Source organism: Mauremys mutica, chromosome 4 (assembly GCF_020497125.1).
Source record: "Mauremys mutica isolate MM-2020 ecotype Southern chromosome 4, ASM2049712v1, whole genome shotgun sequence".
Taxonomy (NCBI): Eukaryota; Metazoa; Chordata; order Testudines; family Geoemydidae; genus Mauremys; species Mauremys mutica.
The window spans coordinates 9,757,335-9,780,960 of record NC_059075.1 but is presented as its reverse complement, the minus strand read 5'-3'; the positions used below and the strand labels follow the sequence as shown (position 1 = coordinate 9,780,960).

Sequence of the window (23,626 nt, the reverse complement as noted above, 5' to 3'; positions counted from 1 at the left end):
GCACACGATTATTCTCCATAAAAGACGGCACTGAACCTCAGGTCCGAACCACCCTCACGCGCTGCAGAACTTCAGCCCACAGCTGGGGCCCATCTCTGCCTGTGATGGGGCCCTTCTCACTGGTGATGCTTCCACAGAAGTCCGACATGTAGCCTTGAGGAAAATGGAGTGGGAAGGGCCAGACGGTGCTCACAGCTCTGAGCCCACCGTAAGGGGCTGCAGCGCAGAGCCACACGACCCCAAGGGGGGGCGCCAGGGCTCTTCAGCTCCCCTGTGCGCATAGAGTGTGTGCAAACCGCTACATCCCTGTGGCAGACTCAGCAGACCCTGCACGCCGGCTCCAATGGGGGGCACATACTGGTGGTGTTATAATGATCCCTTAGGGCATCACCCTGCTTTCTTGAACTAGGCAGGGGGAATCCTTGAGCTCCCCTCAGTGCAGAGCCCGCAAGTCTCTGAGCTGGGGGGAGGGGCAGAGGACAGCTCCTTACTCCCCCTCCCCACCGTGCACCGGCAAAAGGGCCAGATGGGCTCTAGCCCCATGAAAGGAAAATCGGATGCAAAGGGCAGAGATTACAAGGTGTTGAGCTCTTTAGGACCATGTAATGGCAGTACCTGGAAAGTCACCATGCAGGATGCAGTTCTTACTCCCTAATGATCTGCAGCGCTGGCAAGCGCCGAGCTATCCTGCACACACGCAGGGTTACTCTTGACTCACCAGTTACTAATAGTTCATTACTCAGTCACCCTGTGATAGCTCAAACACTGTGTCCAGCTTTAGGGGTTTTTTTCATGCCAGGTGTTTCTAATCAGTTATTCAGAAAACGTGTCATCTACATTTCAAACAGAAGTCTGGAGCTAATTCTGCTCTCAGGCCTTGTCTACACTCTGTGGCTGTGCTAGTATAGCTATACCGGGATAATCGTGCCAGAAAACCCCTCTAAGGTAGGTGCACTTGTACTGACAAAAAAGTGCTTCTGACAGCACAGTTTATTCTGGCTTGGTGAGCAAAACCAGCTCTAGGCATAAGTTCTCCTATGCCAGTAGAACTGCATCTACACTAGGAGTTTGGCCATAGTTATGCCACCAAAATAATCACACCCCTAACAGACCTAGCTAACCACACTATGAACACTCATGACTATTCTCAAACCTGTACCAACCTCTCCCCTCAACTCAGCCCACCTCCCCAGTCCAACCCCAAGCAGAGTTTAGAGCCTGTAAAGGGAGAGGTGCCAGAGACTCCATAAAATCCACTAGAGACTTCACTTTTGCTATTGATTTTATATAGAAGGTACTCAAATGGGCGTCAGTATAAAACCCTAAGATAGACAGATAGAGTATGTCTACATTGCCATTAAACACCCAGGGACATTAATCATGAGCTATGAGTCTGTTTAATTGTAGTGTAGATGCTGAGGGGGTCCCAGAGCCTGGGCTCCAGCATGAACCAAAATGTCTTCACCACTATTGATCAGTGCCGCAGCCTGAGCCCAAGTCAGCCACGGGTGTTTAATTGCAGTGTAGACAAACCCATTGATATGCTGGCAGAGATTTTAAGTGTAGACCTACCCTCAGATACATCAGTATAAATCCAGAGTAACTCCACTAACTGCTATAGCAAAGGTAAGATAATGCTATGGTATAAACTAAAGTAATTCAGGAGAGACCCTGGATTTGCACCAATATATCTAAAAGTAAAGTTTGGCTCACAGCATGTAGTTTCAGAACAGGCCACACCTTCCTTGAGCTGGATCCAGTCCTGGAACCCTGATACACACAAGCAACCCTTACTCACATGGGCAGTTCCACCAGCTTCACGGCTACTTGTGTGGACAAAGCTCACTGACATGAGTTTGGGTTGCAGGATTTGGCTGGTAATGGAACACTAGACATAGAAAATTCACAAGTGGCATTTCTGAATGAATAATGCACCTTGTTGTATGTTGCTGATCATAGAATCATAGATTTTAAAGTCAGAAGGGACCATTATGATCATCTACTCTGACCTCCTGCACAATGTAGACCACAGAATCTCATCCACTCACTCCTGTATCAAACCTGTGTCTGAGCCATTGAAGTCCTCAAATCGTGGTTTAAAGACTTCAAGGTGCAGATGCTAATCCACTTAATTTTTCTAATTCTTAGGGGGTAGACTTCATGCTGCCAGCCCAGTTACACATTGTAGCACTGCATAATCTGATAGTTTAGATGAGAGGATAATGGAGAACACTGGTTTGCATCAGCTGAGGATCCAGCCCAATATTTAGTTCCACCAAAAATATGATCAAAATGCTAGCATTGTAACTCAGAAACTTGACTTCTCTTTTTGATATCCTTCTCAGAACATGTCTAGAGTGCACAGGAGAACTGGCAATCATATCCTCTTGCACTGAGACTACCTGCACACAAAACTCAGAGACTACGGAACTTGGGAGATAATGCAAAATATCCAGTTCCTAGTGACAACCACTGGAGCGACTGCCTGGCACTAACATGATGAAAGATGGAGCCCCAACATCAGGATAAGTAGATCTGAAAGTGCAGAAAGTTACAAAACTTTTGAACAGCAGTTAGGGAGGAGGGATAGCTCAGTGGTTTGAGCATTGGCCTACTAAACCCAGCATTGTGAGTTTAATCCTTGAGAAGGCCACTTAGGGATCTGGGGTAAAAATTGGTCCTGCTAGTGAAGGCAGGGGGCTGGACTTGATGACCTTTCAAGGTCCCTTCCAGTTCTAGCAGATCAGTATATCTCCAATTATTACCTTCTCAAACCACTACAGTATTTTTGGCAGCTCCCACTGTATGGTTGGTGAGATTATGGATAACATATCAATACATGGCGCTTCCTGCCCTGCTTGCCTGTCCTCCATATTATTCTTTTTATTGGTATATGTTTGCTGCAGCCTGATGATGAGCTCTAGTGTCATATAACAGCTCAAGAATATAGCAGAACCAGAAGCCTATGTTTAAAACACCATCTCCCTGCTGCTGTAGATGAGGAAGCTGGGAGGTAATATGCTGAAGAAAGGAAAGAGCTAACGGGTACATTTACCCTGTTGAGCAATCGCCATGAAACAAAGGAATCTGAACATCCTGGCTGAATGCAAGAACAACTTTGTTCCTAGACCGTTCTAGGAGAGGACCTTGGAAGAACTAGGCAAGGAAGCAAGGAGTTGAAAGTGTACATATTTATTCTTGGTCAGTGCGGAATCCAGTGGTTGTACTTGCTGACAAACAGTCTCGTAAATAATATTTGCTTTGAAAAAAGGAGAGGGGAAGTGAGTTTCCTCTCCCTAACCTGTTTCTCTTTGGAGCAGAGAATTTCTTTATTTTTGTGTACCAGACAATGCTGGGCACGTTGCTGGTGCAAAACGATGATGATGATGATGGGTGGAGAAAGATGAAGCAATTTCTGCCCCTTTGTCTTTATACTACATACATATATAAATAACTAAAATAGGGAAAGAACAAGTTAAGAATTATTTAGACAAGTTCAATGTCTTCAAGTTGGCAGGGGCTGATGCAATACATCCTAGAATACTTAAGGAACTGGCTGAAGAGATCTCTGAGCTATCAGTGATAATCTTTGAGAGGAGGATGGGAGAGATCCCGGAGGCCAGGAAAAGGGCAAATATAGTACCTATCTATAAAACGGTGAAAAAGAACAACCCAGGGAATTGTAGACCAGTCAGCTTAACTTTTGTACCTGGAAATATAATGGAACAAATAATCAAACAATTGATTTGTAAGCACCTAGAATATAATAAGGTGAGAAGTAAAAGACAACATGGATTTGTCAAGAACAAATCATGTCAAACCAACCTAATATCCCTTTTTGACTGGGTAACAAGCCTTGTGGATAGGAGGGAAGCAGTAGATGTGAGATATCTCGACTTAAGTAAGGCTCTTGATTCTGTCTCACATGACTTTCTCATAAACAAACCAGGGAAATATAGCCTACACCAGGGGTTCTCAGACTTTTGTACCTTTCACACAGCAAGCCTCTGAGTGCGACCCCCCTTTTACATTAAAAACACTTTTTCATATATTTAACACCATTATAAATGCTGGAGGCAAAGCGAAGTTTGGGGTGGAGGCTGACAGCTCGTGACCCCCCATGTAACCCCCCAGTTTGAGAACCTCTGGCCTACACGAACCTACTATGAGGTGGGTGCACAACTAGTTGGAAAACCATACTCAGAGAGTCGTTATCAATGGTTCACAGTCAAGTTGGAAGGGCATATCTAGTGGGGTCCCACCACGCTCTGTCATGGATCTGGTTCTATTCAATATCTTCGTACATTATTTGGATAACGGCATAGAGAGAATTATAACATTTGCAAACGATACCAAGCTGGGAGGGGTTGCAAGCGCTTTGGAGGACAGGTTTAGAATTCAAAATGATCTCGACAAACTGAAGAAATGGTCTGAAATAAACAGGATGAAATTCAATACGGACAGATGAAAAGTACTACACCACTGTGTTTTCCTCAAGTGTCCTTGGTGTGGCTAATGGCAGCACAGCTCCTAGAGGAATCAATAAGGGACCCTCCTCTGTTGATTCTGATTAGCTGCTCCACACTGATCTCTCTAGGCTCCTTAGTACATGCTGTATTTGATTATTACTTAGTGTTTATATTACAAGAACAACTGGAAGTCCTAACTGAGATTAGCATCCCATTTTGCTGGGCACTGTGTGCATCGCACTGGGCTTGTCTACATGGGGAAATTTATTGACATAGTCATATGAGTAATGCAGAATAAGAATGTCCACACAGGGAGTTGCACTGGTGTAACTATACCAGTAAATCTCCCTCTGCAAATAAGCCCTAACACACAGTCCCTGCCTCAAAAAGCTTATAATGTAAATAAACAAGACAGATAAAGGGTGGAAGAGAAACAGAGGCAGGAAGTGACTTGCCCCAGTTCACACAGCAGGGAATAGAACTCGCTAATCCAAAGCAACACTAGTGTACGGATCCAGTGACAGAAAAAGGTGCATGTCAGAACTAATGTGAAACTGAAATGGGGCCAGTAGGCGATATCTTGGCTGAGTCCATGAGACATTTCCAAGCATTTGGTTTGCAGCATTCGGTCAAGCTCAGTAAAGTATTGCCATTCTCAAACACAGTATCATTTAAAAATACATTCTATATAATTAAAAAACCAAAGCCTTACATTTGAGGCCCTGATCCTGCAGTCAGGCCCACCCTGCAGATCTGATTGCCAGGTAGGGGCCTTAATGGGTTACTTAGAATGCTGCATCCTTTCTCAAAGGATAGTTATTTTTATTGCTAAAAAGCAGTTAAAATGCAGACGTAGTGGAAAATTCAACCAAACTGCACAGAAGAAATTCAATTCAAACAAATATCCTTTCTCAACTACAACTTTTCCAAATACCTGGTGCTATTCTTGTTCCATCAAACGCCACAATGGTAAATCACACATGGCATGCTAAGCTTATACTATACTACTTTAGGCAATAATAAAAAACAAAACAATACAACCCCCCACCCCGCCCAAGAGGATCAATTCTGAATTTAAGGCTGCACACTATAGAGTTACAACCTAGCTTTTCAAATAGCTGATGGTGTGAAGTGAATTGCGGTAAGATGGCATATTGGCACATCAGAGCATCTTGTAATAACACCATGAAGGCGGCACAGAGCGAAGAACACACCTTGTGTAGAGAAATGCCCACTTGCTACACTACCCCTGTGGTATTGGGTGGCACTCACTTGCTTAGCCTGAAACTAATGATAAAATGAAAATAATCTTTTGCAAAGCAATGTTTATTTCTCCACTCAAATTAAGCTTTGTGCAAAGATCCTGGTATTAAAACATTAATAGCACTAGTACAAAGAGCACATAAATGTATCTTAAGTATACACTGGCTGGATTCTCAATGAAAATGAAGAAACGCTGTCATCTTACGGAAAGTTAGGGGAATATCTTTTCCTTCTATCTATCGCTGTCTTGCCATCTTTTCTTTTCAAACTGTGCAACCATATATAATTGGAGCAGAGCCTGTTTCTGGGGGGCGGGGGCCGCAGGGTGTCTCATTTTCACTCACCTTTCATACCACTCCCTTCTTCCTGGAATGTGTTACGAGCAGAAGGCTGATCTTCTAAATGTTCACTCCCACCACTTCCCGAAGAGGCTACACTGCTCTGTGGAGACAGGGGGGCGTGATCGGAGGGGATGCACTGGGGTCCTCTAGCTCGTAAATCCTCATGAGACATCCATCCATGTCCTAGAGGCTGGTTTGGCACATTCATGGGTGGGGTAAGGGACACAGATCGTTTCAAAGGGCTGTGGTGTGTCTGGCCTGAGAGAACTGAAAAAAAATAAAATTAAACAGGTTATTCCCCGCCTCACGTTGTGGGATGCAGCAGAATCCCCAGTGAAGCTAATTAGTTAATCATGGTGTGTACTGCTTACCTCCAGAACTGCAATTTCATGACGGGCTGGCTGCTAGTAACTGAATCATAGCCTGAGCTTTCTTTTGCTTTCTCAGAAACAGAAAGATACAACACCTCAAGCAGGATGGGATCACACGATCCAGATCTAATCGCTTAGGAAAAATGTTGCATGGATTTGATTTCTAATTTTTAAAGAACTGGTAAGTTTTTCACTCTAAAATTATTTTTCCTGGCATCAAGGGCACAGTTACACGCAGGACAGAAAACACAGGTAGTATGAGGCTACATATATTCTGTTGCTACCATTTGTCTTAATTTCTGCACAGACTAGTATCTGTCTTGCATAAAAGATGCAGTGGTGAAGTTTTAGATGGAGCAGGAATTTTCAGACAGCTACACGTAGGAGCACAGAACTTGCCACGCTGGACCAGACCCATACTCCCCCTAGTTCTGCATCCTCTTTAGTGGCCTGCACCAGATGTTTCTGAAGAAGGTGAAATAAAATCCCCATAATGCAATTATGCAACAACTTGCCCATAGGGGAAGTTTCTTCTTACTTCCTTTAGGCAAGTGGTCAGCTTATGCCCCAAAGCATGACCATTTACATCCCTTACAGTTGTTATCCTATCTAATGCAATTGGATGGCTCATTATCCATATTAATGTCTATCCCTTTTTGAATCCTACTAATCTCTTAGACTCAAAGGTTATGACTACACTGTAAAGAATGGTACTGAGTCTTAGGCCCCAGGTCAATACACTTGGATTTGTGGGGTTTGGGCCGCAGGGCTAAAAACAGCAGTGTAGACGTTCCAACTTAGGTTGGCACCAGGCTTTGAAACCCTCCCCTCTTGCTGGGTTTCAGAGCCTGGGCTCCAGCCCGAGCCTGAATATCTACAATGCTATTCTTAGCCTGTCAGCCCGAGACAAATAACCCAGGTTCTGACAGTCCGTGCTGTGGGTCTTTCTTTGCAGCGTAGTCAGACCCAATCAATCTATGATTAATAATGAGAATATCACAACAGAGAGGAGCCCAGCAGGTGGGCTATAAAGTGCACCTCTTTCAACCTTCCAGAAAAAACAGACATCAAACGTTATGCTATAAATATGCCTAGGTGACAAACAGATTAATCAGATTCCCAAGAATCTTTCTCTTAGAAACCTTTGAGGTTTTTCTCTCCGGTTATATATGTATTTACATTTTCCCTGACTGATATATTAACATGACCCAGTTGAATTTGGTTTTGGCAAATAACATTTACAACACTAGGGAAAAGAAGAACAATGCAAACTCCAGTGATTTGGGATTATTTCTTGGAGAGTTTTAGCAACATCTGAGAGATTTCAAAGCTGGGTGTGTATTCACCTGGCTTTGAGTTTAAATAGCAATGCAGATGCTCTTGCTTGGGAAGTTAATAAAAAAAAGAAGTTTTAGGATTTCTGAGACTTTTCTGGAAGAGTGTTTAATTCTGACTATAATTTAAATGCAATTATTTTTATTGCAGGATCTGAGTTTCAGGCTACTACTCGAATACATTTCAACATTTTTTCAGTGCCTTTTCAAGGTACCATCTAATTAATTTTTAGGCACCTGTCAATGAGCCTCTCTCTCATCAGTTCATTTTGGTTGTAATAGGGGCAATTTGAAGTGTGTAGGGGAGAGGAGAGAAACTAAGGACTTATCTCTCTTTTCTATGGGTGAAATATATCTAAAAAGATTGCTCTGTTTGCTTCAGAAAATTCAAATTCAATTATTTGTATAGTCATTAATTTGACACAGACTGACTGAACTACAGATGCATTTAATGTATTTGTTTTAATCTAGATAAGTAAGGTTTAAATGTCCATTTAAACATGTTTTATTATAGTGCATTGAATGGAATTAGTCAGTCTTTTTGGGGGTAGTTTGCTCCAAGTCAAAAATACTTCTGGATCAGCTTGTTTGCGGGTTCTAGTAAACTGCTCTAACTCGTGATATTGAGTTCTAATAGCGGTCTCTCAGTGGCACATCTGTTAAAACAAACAGAACATCAGAAAATTTCAGCTGTGCTGGGGAAGTCTGTTTGATGGGCCTACTGACAGACTGGCCAGCAGAGATGTAGTTAACTTTTTTAATATTTAAGTGTTGGCAATTAGTCTTCTGTGTTCAGAACCTAAGGCACAAGTTCCTAAATCGGTCTGGATGCAAACTCAAGACAGGATGGGTTATGTGGTGACGGCTACCAGAAACGGCTTTTATTTATATATTTCCAGAGGAAGGCTTAATTTCTGCAGAAAAGAGAAAATTCTGCAGGAAGAAGCTAATTACACAACACAGGCAGATTCCTTCACATCCCTGATTTCTGACTGCTTTAGATGTAAGTTTCACCATCAGGAGGAGAAGAAGAGATATGCAGTAAAAATACCCCAGGTTTCAATTTCAGCTATTGCTCTGGTGAAAGCATGTTACCAAAACATTCCTGACTGACCAGAAGCACAGAGACAAGATGAACAAATAGGGGGAAAAGGGGGGAAAATGAGTGAGAAACTCAGTAACTTTAAAAGCAGCAAAGATCCAGACTAACACGGCTACCCCTCTGATACTTGTCATCAGTAACTTTATTTATTTCACGGCTGGTCTTATTTATTAGGCACTCATTTAAAAGTAGCCTGCTACTGTGCACAATTTAATAGACAACACCACAAGCATGTAGACTCCTCCAACTTCTAAAGAGTTCCTCGGTCTTCAGGTTCTTACTGTAAGAGAATCTGGTGCCTCTTGAGAATGTAGCAGAACATTGTGCAGGTGGAATAATTGGTTCTCTCTCGATTAAACAATTTCAAGAAAGTGACTCCCCTCAAACTTTTCATGACACAGTAAAAGATGTGTCAATGGGTACTTGGTATTACTTTAAGAGCAATGCTAAATATTAAACTGTTACTTACTGTTACCATGGTTCTTTGAGACGTGATGCAGATGTGTATTCCATTTAAGTGTGTATGAGCCCAGCACAATGGAGCTGGAGATTTTGTCTAGCGGTACCCGTGGAGGGGTGATGCTTGTGCCTTGTGGCTGCAGCCCCCCTCCCCATGCTATATGTGGCAGTGCTGCTCTGACCCCCTCCTTAGTTCCTTTGCACTGAACACCCATGAGAGGGGACTCCGATGCGGAGGAGACAAAGGGTGGGTCGTGGAATACATGTCTGCATTACATCTCAAAGAATCACAGTTACAGGTACGTAACCCTTCCTCTTTCTTTGAGTACATGCAGATGTGTATTCCACTTAAGTGACCTCCAAGCAGTACCTCTCCCAAGAGGCGGAGCTCGCAGTCTGCTGAAATAAGGATGTCCTTCTGAAGTTTGCATCCACTCTGGAAGACACAATAATGGCATAATGGCCTGTAACTGTAAGGATGGAGGACCACGTGGCAGCCTTTCAAATATCCAATATGGAAATGTCACTGAGGACCATTATTGACGTTATTTGCGCTCTTGTCGAAGGAGCTTGCGTTCACGGAGGAGGCATAGCCGAAGCTATTTCATATGCAGTCTTGATATAGGATGTTATTTGTCTAGAGATGGCCTGTGTAGAGACTGCTTCATGCGGTTTGCATATGACACGAACAGGCGAGGTGAAGCATGAAATGGTTCAGTCCTATCCAGATAGGAAGCTACACATCACCTGTCATCCAAGGTATGTAGAGGCTGCTCCTCTGGAGATGAATGCAGTTTAGGAAACAACACAGGTAAATACACCGCATGGTGCAAATGAAACTGAGAAACCACTTCAATCAAAAATGTAGGGTGTGGTCATAAAGTCATCTCGTCTTTAGAGAACTGTGTGTAAGGAGACCCTGTCATCAGAGCCTGCAACTCTCACACCCTCGATGCGGACATAATCGCTACCAGGAACTCGGTTTTCTGACTCCAAAGGGGCAGTGGACAAGATGCCAGGGGCTCGAATGGGGGGCCCATTCGAGCCATCAGAGCAGTGTTTAGGTCCCACAAGGGGACTGGCTCTCATAGCGGAGGATGTAGATGTAGATGTAGAAGCCCTTTCAGAAATCTCATCATCCTGGCATTAGGGAAGAGTGATTTTTCTCTGTACATGGGGATGGAATGCAGATACTGCTGCCAGATGCACTCTCAATGAACTAAGTGCAAGACCCGACTTCTGAAGGTGTAGCAGGTACCCCAAGATGTCCTGGATAGACGTCTGCATTGGTTGGATCATGTGGGCCAAAGACCACACTGAAAACTTCTTCCGCTTTGCTAAGTAGGCCATCCTGGTAGTGGGACAGTCACTGTGCACTGCTCTTCTTATTCATTCAGCCATGCAGCAGCCGCGCCATGAGATACCGAGAGCAGAGATGCAATCATGACTCTGCATGAGCAGGTTGGGATGGAGAGGAAGCAAAATGGGAGGCTGAATTGACAGCGTGAGAAGGTCAGAGAACCAGCACTGACTCGGCCATGCCCGGGCAAGGAGACTGAGCTTGGCCTGATCTGCCTTGAGCTTGAGGATTGCCTAAGAAATTATCGGGATGGGGCAAAGGCGTATAGGATAGTTGACTGTCACCTGCAGTGGAAAGCGTCGGAGGGGGAGCTTGGACTGAAGCCCCCACCCCAAGAGTAGAACAGGTGACATTTCCTGTTCTCCCTTATAGCAAACAGGTTGATTGTGAGAATGCCCCACAATGTGAAGATGACCCGCAGGACATCTATCTTCAGGGACCACTTGTGATGGTCTACGAGATGATTCTGTACCCCGAGCAAGCGGATGGCTGTTGGAGTAATGTTCTCCTCAATGCAAAACTGCCACAGATTCATCGCCTCTAGGCAGAGCGCCCTGGAGTGTGCTCCCTTTTTTTATTCACATAGTACATCATGGTGGTATTGTTGGTAAGTATGTGAACCACTGTGTGTCTGATATGGTCATGGAAGGCACGACATGCCTTGTGGATGGCCTGAAGTTCCAGCACATTGATATGGAGTGAGGCCTCCTGCTCAGACCACTGTCTCTGTACCTTCAGCGACCCCAGGTATGCCCCCAACCCAGCAGGGAGGCGTTGGTAACAAGTGACTTGGTTGGTGATGCCTGGTCAAAGGAAATGCCCTGGCAAACATTCTGTGGATAGGTGGGTCCACCACTGCAAGAAGTCCAGGACCGGTGGTGGGAGACAAACAAGTCTGTCCAGAGACTGAAGAGCAGGACAGTAGATTGTCCTGAGCCACATTTGAAGGGGGCGAGGGCACACGCAAGAGGACATGTGGTCCAACTGTCTCAGACACATTTGAACAGTCATGGAAGGCTGAAATTGCAGAACTGAGGCAAAGATGTCGAATTGTCTGAAAACAGTCAGTCAGCAAGAACACTCTCGATGTCATGGAATCTAACAGGGCCCCCAATTAACGCAATTTTTTGAGTGGGAGCCAAAGATGATTTTCTGGTATTTAGAATGAGATCCAAACACAGTCAAGCAAGTGCAAAGTGGGACTGACGTGAGCGAGAACTTCCTCTCTGGATCTGCCTCTTGGTGACCAGTCGTTAAGGTACAGAAAGATGTGGATTCTCTTTTTTCTGAGATATGCTGTAATCATGATGACACATTTGGTGAAAACTCAGGGGTGGACGAGAGGCTGAAGTGGTCTCTCGTATACAGTCGGTACCTGCATCTCCCTCGTCCTTACTAGACTCGAAGGATGCCCGGAGGCCAGAACTGGATTCAACAGTACAAGGAAGGGTCAAAAGTACCCACATTGTCCTGCACGCTGGCACCAGCTCTGTGCCTGTCCGTGCTTTTCCTGGGGAGGCAGAATAATCGGCCCAAGACCTGGTGAGAACTTGATCGGTCTTATGTGACCTCCTCCTCGGCGCAGTCAATGGGGAAATGGCTCCTCCATTTCTTCAGAGAGGCACCTGCTTCAGAACGTGAAGTGGCAGCGCTCTCAGAGCCCAAGGGTCATCTTCCACCTGATGAGAGACTCAGTACCGGATCAGGCCACGTGGCCTGTCCGAGCAGGTGGTGCATGAGGCGAAGGTCCCAAGCTACCCAAGTTCTTTTCTTGAACAATCTACAGATCATGAAATGATCCTTGATGTGAGCTGTGCCGAGACAGAGGAAGCACCGTGTGTGATTGCTCCTCCACAGTAAGGACAATGTTTAACCCTCAGTGAGTGCATCACCGCGGAAACAGACTACTAACTAACACTAACTACTTGCTATATACAATAATAAGTGAGCCCAAGTCTATTTAGAGGTTGTGAGGCTAAAACCACACAGAGCTCTGACTCCAATCACAGGCAGTAAGAAGGAACTGAGGGGGGTCGGGGCAGTGCTGCCTCATAAAGCTAGGGGAGGAGTCACAACCCTGAGGTGTGAGCACCGCCCCCCTATGCATACTGCTAGTCAAAATCTCCAGCTGTGGCACGCTGGGTGCGTACACATATAAGTGGAATACATGTCTGCGTCTATCTCAAAGAAGAATTAAATATTCCAAGGGGTTGTGCGTTTCTTGACAGGAAGCTAGATACATTTAAGAAGCTCTGGTTAGACAAGATAGGTCAGTGAGCCCTGATAAAAGTGCAGGGAAGATGAATGAGACATCCTTGCCTTTGCAATCATATTCTGAAAGTTAGTGACACACTTCAAGTCTGCACTTGTCCTTGTTGAACCTCATCAGATTTCTTTTGGCCCAATCCTCCAATTTGTCTAGGTCACTCTGGAACCTATCCGTACCCTCCAGGGTATCTACCTCTCCCCCCAGCTTAATGTCATCCATGAACTTCCTGAGGGTGCAATACATCGCATCATCCAGCTCGTTAATGAAGATGTTGAACAAAACTGGCCCCAAGACTGCCCCAGGGCACTATGCTTGATTCCGGCTGCCAACTAGACATCGAGCCGTTGATCACTACCTGTTGAGCCCGACAATCTAGCCAGCTTTCTATCCATCTTATAGTCCATTCATCCAATCTATACTTCTTTAACTTGCTGGCAAGAATACTGTGGGAGACTGTATCAAAAGCTTTGCTAAAGTCAAGTTATATCACACCCACCGCTTTCCCCATATCCACAGGCCAGTTATCTCATCATAGAAGGCAATCAGGTTGTCAGGCATGACTTGCCCTTGGTGAATCCATGTTGACTGTTCCTGATCACCTTCCTCTCCTCCAAGTGCTTTAAAATGGATTCCTTGAGGACCTGCTCCATGATTTTTCCAGGGACTGAGGTGAGGCTGTAGTTCACCAGATTTTCCTTCTTCCCTTTTTAAAAGATGGACACTAGATTTGCCTTTTTCCAATTGTCTGGGACCTCCCCCGATTGCTACGAGTTTTCAAAGATAATGGCCAATGACTCTGCAATCACATCAGCCAACTCCCTCAGCACCCTCGGGTGCATTAGATCTAGACCCACAGACTTGTGCATGTCCAGCTTTTCTAAATAGTCCTTAACCTGTTCTTTCACCACTGAGGGCTGCTCACCTCCTCCCCATACTGTGCCACCCAGTGCAGCAGTCTGGGAGGTGACCTTGTCTGTGAAGACCGAGGCATTGAGTACTTCAGCTTTTTCTACATCACCTGTCACTAGGTTGCCTCCCTAATTCAGTAAGGGTCCCACGCTTTCCCTGACCTTCTTCATGAGATACTCATGCATCCTCCAGCAGTACATCCTATCACTCTGAATGCTAGCCAAGATGGTGGACCAGGTTATTGCTCCTCTTGAATCATTCTGGGGAGATCTTCCTCAGACACTCTTTATTTGGAGCACTGGTGTTTAATGGGGCAGGGCCCAGAGCATGCAGATCGTTGTCTGTGGAGAGGTAAACCATTCGTTTGTCAGTCCTACTTTACATCATTAATTCGTTTCTCTGTTGCGGCTCTGATCCTGCAGCCCATACTCATGCCTTCACGGGGAGCTTAGCTGTGTGCTGTTGACATGCCTGGCCCTTATGAGGGTGCAGTGTAGCTTCCCTCCACAGCATGGTGAAGGGATTGGGCCGGGGTGAAAGTAACGTAAAGGACTTACCGGTACGTCGGAGTCTTGAGCAGGGGGTGTGGTCTCAACCAGAAGAGGCGGGGCCTTTAAATCCCCGCCCTTTTAAATCACCGCCAGAGCCCTGCCGCCGCTACCCCGGGGCTCCTGCAGTGGGGCTTGAGCAGTGATTTAAAGGACCCAGAGCTCCGACTGCTGCAAGGACCCCCAGGCCCTTTAAATCGCCAGCCTGGTGAAGCTGGTCCGGTCCGGCATAGCGTACTGGCTCTTGCTGGTACGCCATACCGGACGGGACCGGCTTACTTTCACCTCTGGGATTGGGGGCCATAAGCCAGTCTTCCCTCTGCTGTGCTTTGTTCTCCAAGGGGTGCTGGCAGGAAGCCACGAGGAAAGCACATGCACTGGAAATGGGCCTGTCCCCCGCACTTGGAAGAAGCTGAGAAAGGTCAGTTCATGCCCCCAAACACACCCTGAGGTACCTGAGCAAAGGCCAACCACAGTCTGGGAGTTAATTATTAATTGTGAGAGCCTAGATGGGCTCATTAAATGGTTTGTGTCCCAGGGAAAGTTGCACTGAATGATCTGGAGCCATTTTTCCCCAATGGTGTTTGGAATTGCCAGATACTGCAGTCTCTCTCAGGTTTCAAACCAATTTAGACTTAAAACTAATAGGGAAAAAAAAAAACCCCATGACAATGCCCTGACCTACTCCAGACACTGCTGGGACGCAGAACTCTTCCTAGCAGGGCCAGGATTCTGAACGTACTGTAGCGAAGAGAGGCGAATAACTCCTTTTCCAGAGGGCTGAGGCTATGGTTTACAACAGAGAAGACATTTTCATCTGATCTGCAGAAACAGCTGCTGGAGAAAGACTTGAAATTTGCAATCCTTTATTCAGGAAAACTGGTGTGTGGTCTCTGGTAGCCAGTCAAGGCCAGCTCCTCAGCTGGTGTCAATCAGCATAGCTCCTTTGGCACGTTAGATAACACTAACTGCATTACAGTTAAAAGACCGAGGTGCAGGAAGATCCTGAAATGTATTTAGGGCAATTCCGAGGTGGGATGGTTTATCTCTTTGATCGCTTCCTCTGCGAAACAGACTCTGTTCACTCCCAAACTGACTGTAGCTCTTTATCCCATACTGTTGATCCATGTAGGATGTGGGCCATGCAGACTGGGGTTTGTTTATTCTCTTTCCCTTTTTGAAGTGGAGATGCCTTTTTTATACACCAGGGCTAATTTCAGGAGCATTTTTCACTAATGACCATGAGGAACAGCAAACGATGTTTACGCTGCGGCTTCTTTGGAGGGCAGACCAAATGTTCAGAAGGCAAAAAGCAGCCCCTCCCGTAATTAGAGCACAGGGCTTGGATTCTGCCATTGATGCAATGTGCAGCCTGGGACAAGTGGCTTAACTTTTCTCTGCCTCCGTTCGCCCATCTCAAAATGTGGAGAAGAGTATTGTAAAGCGCTGGGAGACTCTCGGCACAGTGCAGTGGTGGAGATATTAGTGACTCCATCACTAAGATTTACCTCTAAAACGGAACTAAAAATTCCTCGATGTCACGCTGCAGCGGCTGAATTTGACACAAATGGCCTGATTTATGGTCCTCCCAGGCCCCACTGTGTCTCCCCAGCTCTGGCCCCTGGGGGAAATCCCACGGTGCAAGGAGGTTCGCTGGGTGGTGTGGAGCTGTTGGAATGGCTCTTTGCTTCTCCCATCCTCAGAACTTCCAGGGTAAGGGGCTTGCCAGGGATATTGCTGGGGTAGGGAAACCTGGCAAGAACACCCTGGGGGGTGACTATTTTCAATGGCTGGATGGCTCCTGAGGGCCATTGCAGCCACGCACAATTTAGAGTGGCCCTGCAATTGCTCTAAGCTATGTGGCTACCATGTGGAACACAGTTCTCCAGTTGATGGAGTAAGAAAACACGGTCCAGAGCACATCTCTAACCCTACTGGCACCTGGGTTGGGTTTTTTGTTTTTGATTTAAGCAGCAGTGTGCCCCCTGAGGGAATGGGTGTAAACCATGTTTCCTTGGGATATGTCACCAAATGATGTTGTCTTGTTAACTACCATATTTTTTTACTCTGCAACTCTGTGGTTATAAGCTAAATCCCAGTAAAACAGACACATAACGCAGCAGTTTGATGCCAACTAGTTTCCCATTTGAAATCGCTGTGTTCTCAGCCCGTCCTGGCTCCCTTGCACCTCTATGCACTGCTCAGTTTGTGGACCAGAATGGGACAATACTGAACAGCTCCTTTTGTTCATCTGCAAGGAAACAGCAAGTTCAGAACAGAACAGGCCCTTTTCCCCTGGCAGCTGTTCAAATCATTAGGAAGAGTCTGTTCCAGGAAACGCACCCTGTTAAGGCAAACAAATTGCTTGCCTCTTTCACAGTTTCTCCTACTTTCTCTAATGAAGAACCCAGAAACAAAAGCCAGTATGACTCATACAGGGTGTCCTGCTATTGGTCCCTTCTCCTGCAGTAGTTCATTCACATAACTAGTGACATACAGACGAACGGAAAAGCTCAGGCTTGTATGAAGCAGATCTTGATGAAACTACTGTGTTGAAAAATACATCCCCTAACCCTTGGGGCCTCCTCTTTACATTCCATGCTTCGGCTTTCATTGTGATTGTAACTTCAAACATCAAAACAGCAAACTCTGGTCTCTGAACTGTGCCAACAGCTGAGGGGAATAAAATCACAACCCAAAACCCAAGCTAGTGTTCCACAGCTCAGCTTTTTCAAGCAAACCAAAACCTGACTCTTTTACATGATGGCACAGTTGCCCATTCAAGATAAAGATTAGTTAGATACAGTAGCAATAACGCCTGTGTTACTAGTACTGCTGATCTTTTCAAATAGAGCCTGTAGGGCCTAATCCAGCGTCCACTGAAGTCAGTGGGAATCTTTCAAAATACGATAAGCAGTGATTTCTTACCGGCTAGTTTGGTTTCAGTGGCAACTCACCGCACAACTAGTATTATTATTGTTTGCTCATTCATATGATGGCAGCATGCACACGCCCCAGTAAGGACTAGCACCCTATTGAGCTAAGCACTGGACAAACACATACGCTGACACTACACTGTCATTGCCCTGACACATGGAGCAAATCCATAACCATGGCTAAGGGCTTGGCTACACTTACAAATTTGCAGCGCTGCAGCAGGGTGTGAAAACACACCCTCTCCAGCGCTGCAAAGCGCCAGTGTGGTCAAAGCCCCAGCGCTGGGAGCGCGGCTCCCAGCGCTGTCCGTTATTCCCCACAGGGAGGTGGAGTACGGACAGCGCTGGGAGAGCTTTCTCCCAGCGCTGGCGCTTTGACTACACTTAACACTTCAAAGCGCTGCCGCGGCAGCGCTTTGAAGTGTAAGTGTAGCCAAAGCCTAAGTCTTCGTGTCCGGGTTGCTTCCAAAGGCACGGATACATCTACTCCATGACTGCAGTAAACAAAAAGTAGCACTCTCTGGAGAGGGACCCAGTAAATTCTACTGAGCAGTAGAGGTCTTGTAATATCTTGTAATACAGATTCTTATACCCACACGTATCACTATATATCTAAAAGTCTTCCAGTTGTGCATTAATGTGACTAATATCTGTCAGTTTTAAATTCAGATGATTATTTAACATGTGGGATAAAAGACAACCGAAAGTCTCAGGATGAACTCTGGGCTCTACTGAAATCAATAACAAAACTCCCATTGACTTCAGTGGGGCCAGGATTTCACTCTCCGTTTTCTGGGTCAGTATTCGGTGACTAGATTATGGGCATTATGGGAGTTTTGCCAGAAGGCTCTATCCCCGTCCATGCTGTATCTGTTCTGTGGATGAAAAGAGAACCCTAGTCCTCAGGGCTGTACATCTGGCATCTTATACACACTCAAATCCCTTTAAAATAGAAACTATAGTTGAACACTGTGCACAAGTGGGGAGTCCCAGTTCATTAACAGCAACATTTCATTGTTAACCCAAGTCTCAATAATTGCTCCACAATTTGCTGATTTTTCTGTTGGTTCCTAGGGAGGGTTCCTACCAGCTTGCTGACCAAGCTCTCCTAAATAAACTGACTGGTGACTCAGCAAGTCTCCTCTCATCTTCTCTTTCCACTTAACAGGTGGAGACCTCAAAGGACAGCAAATTCTGTGTCACTCCCTAGAATAGAATCAGAAACACGAAGAGTTGAAAACTCCTGTAAGGTTCCTTACGGAAGTGCTACCAAACTACCTGTTCTTACTTTAACTTCTTCATATTACCTTCCCTTCATGCATTATCTTCCCTCACAGCTGTCACTCGTAAGCAACTTGGGGTTTCTCTCTCAGAAAGTTGCACCAATATAACTTAAAGTGTGAATTTAAACTAATACCTAAACTGGTGCAAAAGTCTTTGTGGATGCTCTTATTTCAGTATAAAAGTGGCTTATTTTGGTTTAGCTAAAGCTGATTAGGAACACATTTAACTAAATAGGAATAAGCCACTCATATCCCGATATAAGAGTGTCCACACAGCCTTTTACATCAGTTTAAGTATACCAGTTTATAATTATAATATTAGATAATACTAATAATAATGATACCTGGCTCTTACATAGCACTTTTCATCAGTAGATCTCAAAGCACTTCATAATTCTTTATATTCAAGTTATACCACAATTTTCTCACCAAGTCCTTAGTCCCCTAGTCACCAGGGGCCATATTTCCAAAGGTATCTAGGTGCCTAAAGATACAGATAGGTGCTCAGTGGGATTTTCAAACGCTTCAAGGCAGGTCAGGCACCTAACTCCCACTGAAATCAATAGGAATTAGGCACCTAACCTGCTTAGATGCTTTTGAAAATTCCACTGAGCACCTATCTGCATCTTTAGACACCTAGACACCTTTGGAAATCTGGTCCCATGTGCTCTGTGCTGACGTGTTCCACACTCGAGCTTACCAGCCCACGAGCTTCTGCTGAGGATGCTACACATCAGGCTGAAGGGACTCACATCACAAAAGAAAGCCGAGGGAAGGCTAGTTTGTTCTTCCTCCTCCCAGAGGGAAACTTCTAAATCAAACTGCCTTTTCCCGCAACACTGCATCGACATTTAAAAAGCTCTAACCAGAGATGAAGAGATTCTGGGCCAAATCTGTGGCTTGTTTACATCAGTGTAGTTTCACTGAAGTTAATAGAGCTGTGCCCATTTATATAGGCTGAAAATCTGACCTCTAGGCTTTTAAAGAAACTTGGCAGGCCACTGGTGATGAGATATTGGGTACCAGTCCCCACCACAGTGGCAAGTGAACGCAAAGGTGCTGATATTTATTTGTAGATTTATTAGCTGCATCATGCATCAATCACTTGCTGGGGACTGCTTAACAAAAGCTCCATCTTTGAGAAAATGTTTCCCCTAGAAGAAGAAGTAGATTTGATAGCATTAGCTTCTATACCGGAATACACTTTAGATGGACAGCCATGCATTGTGCCTCCCCCTGCCCCAGGCAAGCTACACAATCATCCTGGAGAGCGCACAGTAGGGTGGAATTTAGAAATGTGCCTGTACACAGCATTGGGCAACCCTTGGTCCATTCCCATAGTGCCTGAGAACCATAAACAGTCATTAACATTCACGTAGAAACAGCTAAAGTGGATGGACTACTTGGAAAATCCATATTTTTGACAGTAATGAACCACTGAAAAAAAAAAGATGTATGTATAAGTCACATCATATAAAACTGTCTAGGAAATACCACACAGGAAGTTACATGAATTTAAAAGAATTATACTGCCTTTGTCATTTGTCTCATTAAATCATTCTGTCCTCCTCCCTTCCGGTCTACTTGTTAGTTTTTCTTCTTTATTTTGATTCTCTTTTCACCCTTGCTCACGCTCTCACTCTGTCCTAGCAGCAAAGAATCCTGTGGCACCTTATAGACTAACAGACGTTTTGCAGCATGAGTTTTCGTGGGTGAATACCCACTTCTTCGGATGTATTCACCCACGAAAGCTCATGCTGCAAAACGTCTGTTAGTCTATAAGGTGCCACAGGATTCTTTGCTGCTTCTACAGAACCAGACTAACACGGCTACCCCTCTGATACTTGTCACTCTGTCCTGTTCTCTTGCATTCACTAGATCAGTAGTTCTCAAACTGTGGGTCATGATCCCAAAGTGAATCATGATCCCATTTTAATGGGGTTGCCAGGGCTGATGTTAGACTTGCTGGGGCCCGGAGCTGAAGCTGATGCCCGAGCCCGGGGCTGAAGCCGACGCCCGAGGTTGGCAGGACTGGGCTTGGTCCCCCCAGTCTGGGACAGCAGGGCTTGGGAGGGCTCAGACTTTGGTCCCCCCTCCTTGGGTCGTGTAGAGCAATGAAGTTTGAGAACCGCTGCACTAGATGCACTGCCTCAACTGTGTGTGTTCTGTTCCCAGCAGGGTTGTTATCTGTCCTTCCTGACCTGCTGAGGCTTGTTAGATTCCCTTGCATACATCTCTTGCTTCAAAGGGGGCTCTGAACAGACAATCACATTATATAAGTTAGTGGTGGGAAAGATCTGAGCCCTTTCCCTGGCAAATGCAGGACACAGTCCCTCACTAGAGGATGTGAGAGATACTTAACTGATACGACACATCACACTACCCAGAAAGCTAGTCTGAGTCCATCTGTTGTCCCAGAAACTGTCACAAACAGCACTGGCTGGTAATGCTTCTTGATAATCCCCAACTCAATATTTAACATGGATGTTTGGTACTTCCACTGGTAACTCCAGCCCTGCTGTCCGACCTACCACAATACGCGTATCTGTCCGTACTTGGTAGAACCCCAGCCAAACTCATTGACCATCCTGCTACCTTCTCCAAAAGATAAGAGTTTACAGGTGTAAAAAGTCTGCCCTAATCTCTATCAGCATTGCAGATTTCCTCACGCTAGAAGTTGACGCAAACATGTATCTGCTGTGTAACAAAATAAATTCTTAAACTATATTGATCGGCCAGTTGGAAAGCTGGAAGTCACAAGAGAACACTGAACATCAACCAGCATCTAACTACATCACAATTACATAACAAATGAGAGCAACACACTTAATGCAAATAGTTCGACCTCATGACGGCCAATAACGAGCCATTAATTGCCGTGCATTTTATCCATTTGCATTTGGATAGCGCTGCTTTGAATCTGAGATAGACACAAAGTCTTAATATAGCTGGAAAGGAAACATCCTTGCTGCAGTCTCCCAACTGCACTTTGATAGGAAGCAGTCACGGAGCAGATGTTGCTTATACAGAGTATGGAAACATCAAATCACTAGACCTATTATCCAACCCTCCTTTAGCAGTTTGAAGGATGTGATATCAAATAAGCATAACAGCAAATATTTTTTCCCCAAAAGTATCTGAAAAGGGGAAGGAAGCTATAATTATGGGAGCTGTTAAAAGTCTTAGTAAATGAAGCAAAATAACTGTTTTGTACACTGCTTCTTTAAACCATATGTCAGAGTTTAATTCAGTGTGTGTTACTGAATCAGTGTAATGCAGCCATTCCAAATGTTACTGACAGGCAACATTTGATGGCCAAGATCCAGTTCGACCAAAATCCAGGTCTGATCCAGTTCAGATAAAATAAGAGCCAGTCCCCTCCATTTTTTCCCCATGTTCAGAAAAGCCGTTTGTATATAATATTGATCTATAGCAATTTCTACATAGTTTTTAGAGCTAAATAGTCAAATAGGAACATTTTTTTGTGAAAATTTTCATGGAAAAATTTGACCCTCTTTGGTCAAAACATTTTGAAATTAGAATTTTTTTCAACCAGCTCTAATATTTGTACATTTTTCATGCCTTTTGCTTGCCTCGCACTTCAGCAAAATACAACCTGGGGGGAAGAGTTCCTGGGGATTTCCAACCAGACAAACTGGGAAGTACTGGAAATGTCACAGGAAAGCCAGTTCTCATGACACTGCCAGCAGCGTGCTGTCGGAGGGAATGCTAGGGGGATGAGAAAGGTAGCTCTCTGAGGACCAGATAATGCCCAGCTGCTGCACAGGTGTGCAAAGGGCAGGTGTGTGTTCACAAGCCCTAGCACCCCTCATGCACCAGCCACAGATAATCATAGTCTCTGTACTCTGAAATCAAAGAGGCTGCTCCCTCTTAGTGCCCTGAGCATGTCAGCCATTCCATGGGCATCTCACAAGCTAAGCTGGTCGATCTGAGCCAGGCCATGAAAGGCATAACCAGAATCAGACCTACCTCCTACCTCAGTAGGAGAGGGAGACGAACATGGTTTTATTTATTTGTAGATTTATCGGTCTCATCCACCCAGCATTCTCTGGGTACGTTTAAAAAGCTCAAAATAAAACATAACATGCTGACCAATGTCTGTTCTAAGCAGCCTCCCAGGATAAATGGAGCATATTCCTCCCCCACATCAAAGCTTGGAAAGGAACAGATGAGTGTCGTAGCAAGCCTTCTGGCTCCAGTAAACCAACAAGGGAAGTGAATGTCCACAGCCGAGGGCCCTCCTTTGAGGATGCCCAGCCACCATTCCCCAGATATTCAAATCTAAGGCTATGTCTACAGTACAGCCTAAGTCAGCAAAACGTATGGCACTCCGGGATGTGAGTATTCCACCCCCGAGCGACATAAGCGTTTGTGCGCACAGCGCTATGTCAGCAGGAGGACTTCTCCCGCCAACATAGCTTATGCCGCTCGTGGAGGTGGTATTTTTATACCGACGGGAAAACTCTCTCCCATCAGCATAGAGCATCTTCACCACACGCACTGCCGCAGCTTAGGACATATAGACATGGCCTAAGACTTAGCAAAACCGGGCCAACAAAACCAACCCATCTGATCTCAACTGTCATGTAACGAAGAAGGAATGAGGTGGTGCTTAGATAGCCAGGACTCAAACAACATCAGGCTTTACAGATCAAAAACGTCACTTTATATTGCACAGCAAAGCAAACTGGAAGCCAAGGAGGGATAGCTTTAATGTGCTCCTTATGGCTAGCTGCACTAATTAAGTAGATCCTGAACTCTGCACTAAATTTAGCTTCTGAGTGGAAGTCCAGGGTAGCTCATGCAGAATACATTGCAATAATCCAATCTACAGCTCAAAGGTATAAGACTGGTGGGGAGAACATCAGCAATAACTGCAATTTCCTAACCCAGTACAGATGGATAAAGGCGCTTTGGGAGCAAAGGGGGACCTAGAAATTCCTCCAGAATGCAGAGAAAAG

The 23,626-nt window shown here is 45.2% G+C and overlaps 1 protein-coding gene across 6 annotated transcripts in view; it reads right to left on the bottom strand.

The window, feature by feature from the left end:
- SAMD4A (sterile alpha motif domain containing 4A) overlaps window positions 1–23,626 on the bottom strand; it is a 207,407-nt gene that overhangs the window by 42,245 nt on the left and 141,536 nt on the right. For 2 of the 6 annotated variants that reach the window (XM_045013685.1, XM_045013687.1), the window contains exons 2-3: window positions 18,449–18,567; window positions 6,077–6,340 (exon numbers count right to left, since the gene is read on the bottom strand). The exons of 2 other annotated variants lie outside the window; for them this stretch is intronic. In XM_045013685.1, coding sequence (XP_044869620.1) covers window positions 6,077–6,340; window positions 18,449–18,509 — 325 coding nt within the window. In that variant the 5' untranslated portion in view covers window positions 18,510–18,567. The remainder of the gene's footprint in view (window positions 1–6,076; window positions 6,341–18,448; window positions 18,568–23,626) is intronic. 2 more of the 6 variants (XM_045013681.1, XM_045013682.1) reach the window with 1 other exon arrangement.